Source organism: Crocodylus porosus, unplaced genomic scaffold (assembly GCF_001723895.1).
Source record: "Crocodylus porosus isolate Cpor-Errol unplaced genomic scaffold, CroPor_comp1, whole genome shotgun sequence".
NCBI lineage: Eukaryota > Metazoa > Chordata > Crocodylia > Crocodylidae > Crocodylus > Crocodylus porosus.
The window spans coordinates 21,260,345-21,263,249 of record NW_017728949.1 but is presented as its reverse complement, the minus strand read 5'-3'; the positions used below and the strand labels follow the sequence as shown (position 1 = coordinate 21,263,249).

The 2,905-nt window shown below is 45.9% G+C and overlaps 1 protein-coding gene across 2 annotated transcripts in view; it reads right to left on the bottom strand.

Moving 5' to 3' along the window:
* FAM126B (family with sequence similarity 126 member B) overlaps positions 1–2,905 on the bottom strand; it is a 55,596-nt gene that overhangs the window by 29,022 nt on the left and 23,669 nt on the right. For both annotated transcript variants that reach the window (XM_019554123.1, XM_019554122.1), the window contains exon 7: positions 2,566–2,661. In XM_019554123.1, the coding sequence (XP_019409668.1) occupies positions 2,566–2,661 (96 nt within the window). The remainder of the gene's footprint in view (positions 1–2,565; positions 2,662–2,905) is intronic.

Here is a 2,905-nt window from a genome sequence, read left to right as displayed (position 1 = left end):
AGCACAGATTTCTCATTTTACTGGAGAAACCTGTGGATTTTGCACTTTTGCAATGAGCCCTCTGCGGACTGGCAGAGAATGGGAGGAGGGCAGTGAGGCAGGGTGCGCGATGTGCATGTACATGCACATGGCCTTAGGCAGCCTGGACAGCAGCTACCACAGGTAAGTTGGGGAGTAGGGTGGGGATTGAGGCCCCCACAAGGATTTGAGTAAGGCTAAGACTGGAGCTGAGGATGCTGCCCAGGTGGGCAGTGCTTGAGGCTTAGGGCCACAATATGAGCACAGGGCCCTGGTGGGGAGCAGGACGGGGCCGCAGGCAGCTCATCCAGCAGGTTAGGGGGTGGGGCCAGCTCCCCGCTACTGCGCGCACTCCCAGGGAGGCAGGAGGGACCCATGCCCCTCAGATCTGTGCTTGGGGTGGAGGCTGCATGCTGCCTACTTCAGGTTCACATTCCCTAAGCTGCTGCCCTCCCTGGGACCTCTACAGCCCATTATGTGCAACCCAGTGCTGCAGGGAACAGTGGAGCCATGCAGGAAGCATCCCCCACGTGCAATCCCACACCACTGCTGCAACTGTGCAAGGAGGGGATGTTTTACCAGGGCAGAATGGAGCTTGCAGCAGGAAGCTTCCTGCATAGCCCTACTGTTCCCTGCAGTGCCAGGTCTCACACACCAGACTGTGGAGGCCCTGGGAAAGGGCAGTGGGGTGGGAGCCCACAGCAGGCAGCACACAGCCCCCACCAGCACACAGATGTGGAGGGCATGGGTCCCCTAGCCCCTCCAGGAGTGCACGCTGCGGTGGGGAGCTGCTTCCCCCCGCCCAAGCCCAGCAGGAGGGAGGGGAGTCAGGGAGCCAGGCCCTACTGCAACAGCCGCTGCCTCCCTGCTGCAGACCCAGGTCCCTGACCCTATAGCCCAGACAGCTGGGAGTCCCCTCTGGCAGGGCTGGGGGCAAGGGGCATGCACAGAGCTAGGGGAACTGTGGAGGGGCCTATCATTTTAGTCATGGATTTGGGGGGGGGTGGGGGTGTTAAAAAAATATATCAGAGAATTTGCAATTTTTAAAATAACGGAAAACTAGGATCTTTGGTTATGATCTCTTTTAGAACCACAACTATCAATTCAAAATGATCATTTCAAGTACCATTTCTGAACTAGTTACAGCACTGAGGAAAAAAAACCAAAAAATACACCATAAGTGTAAGCAGTGTTTTTATAGCAATTAGCTTTACACTTTTCAGAACTGCACTGGGTTCTTTGCAGAACAAAATTCTTGCCTCAAGTCTAAATTATGTTTTATGATAAAAAGTAAGAGCTGTTCAAGCAGGAGACTGGTAAAGAACTAGTTAGAGTAAGAGAAACAACTAAGACAAATGTCGTTACTACTCATTTAGGCATGTACATACCTTGACATGTATACTTAAATTTTTAGCTCAACTGTAGTCACAATACAGAAGCCAGGTTTTTTGATTGTTTGTTTTTAGGCTTCTTTGGGGATGGGGGAAGGAGAAACTAGGAGAATGGTTGCAGTTGCTGAATAGCAGTTTGGAAGGCTCTCCTCACATGTGAAGTGCTGCACATTGAGTACAACCCAGTTTGAGTGAAAGTGTATGGAAGGAAGTTCAGCTCATAGGCAAGAAGAGCTGCAAGGGACCACGGGTCATCTAATTCAATCCCCAGCTGGATATGTTGGCCAAATTCAACTCAAGTGTACCTCAAGTAAAGGTAATAAGCATAACAGGACTTGAGAACAAAACTTGAATTCAGCCCCACAGGACTTGAGAACAAAACTTGGAACAGCAAAAGAAATGAACAGAATAGGAAGTCTGCATGTATGTAGTGTGCAACTGTGGAATATATACAGATAGAAAAAAATCTGATCCTGTTGTATTGCAGAAAAGCTATATCTGTATGGCTTGCAATCATTGTCACAGACATATAGAAGTATACCGCTAAAACTGAAATGTATAAAAAAGTGCCAAAAACTGGCACTGAAAATATAAAGTATAAAGAAAAAAAAAGACAGTGGCTGGATAATGTAATAAAAAACTGGTACACAGGAAAAGACATGAGGGTATCAAAATATTCAAAATTTTTAGAACAGAAAGAAGGAATCTATACCAGTAAGCTGCCTTAAATACTATTCAAGGAAGAGGTCACAGAAAGATTAGTATACAGTATGATAAATTTTGACAGTTTCTCTAGTAAGTGGGCTGTTACTAAGAAATGAACGATCAGCCCACAGAATGCTTTGCAAATCAATCTAAACCAATTTAGAGAAAGCTGGACTAATGCATAGAAGCAGAGTAAAAAAGGATATATTTAGCCAGAATTTTTGCATTCATGGAATTTACCTGTGAAAGCCACAACAGATTAGTTTTTCCTATTACTTTATGTTCCAGGACCTACAACTAAAACATACACTAGAAATACTATCCATTGGTGTATATTCACACAAGTTTCCAATTAAGTTCAAAGACTCGGTTGAAAGTTACATCCATCAAGTGGACAGACTGATCTCAAGAAGCATTTCTCTTTCAGCTATTTCAAGTGCTAGAGTCTCACCTGGAGCCCATCCTGCAAAGTGACTGATAGGAGGAGGCAGGCATGTAGACAATAGCAGAGTTATAGCACAACATAAGGAAGCTCAGTACCTCAAATCTGAAAAGAGACCAGAACATGAAAAATTAATTATGTAAACTGAGATTCTAATACTCCACCAGAATATCTTAAGTCTTGTTTATTGTTTCTCACAGGGCAAGCAAGGTGTGATCACCAGAAATGCTGTGTGCACGCCCACACACACACACAAAGAAATGAACTAGAAATATAGGGCTTAGTCCATCTGTCTGTCTGTTTGTAATGCTCTTGGGGGGGGGGGGCGTGGCTCCTGGCAGAGCATGGC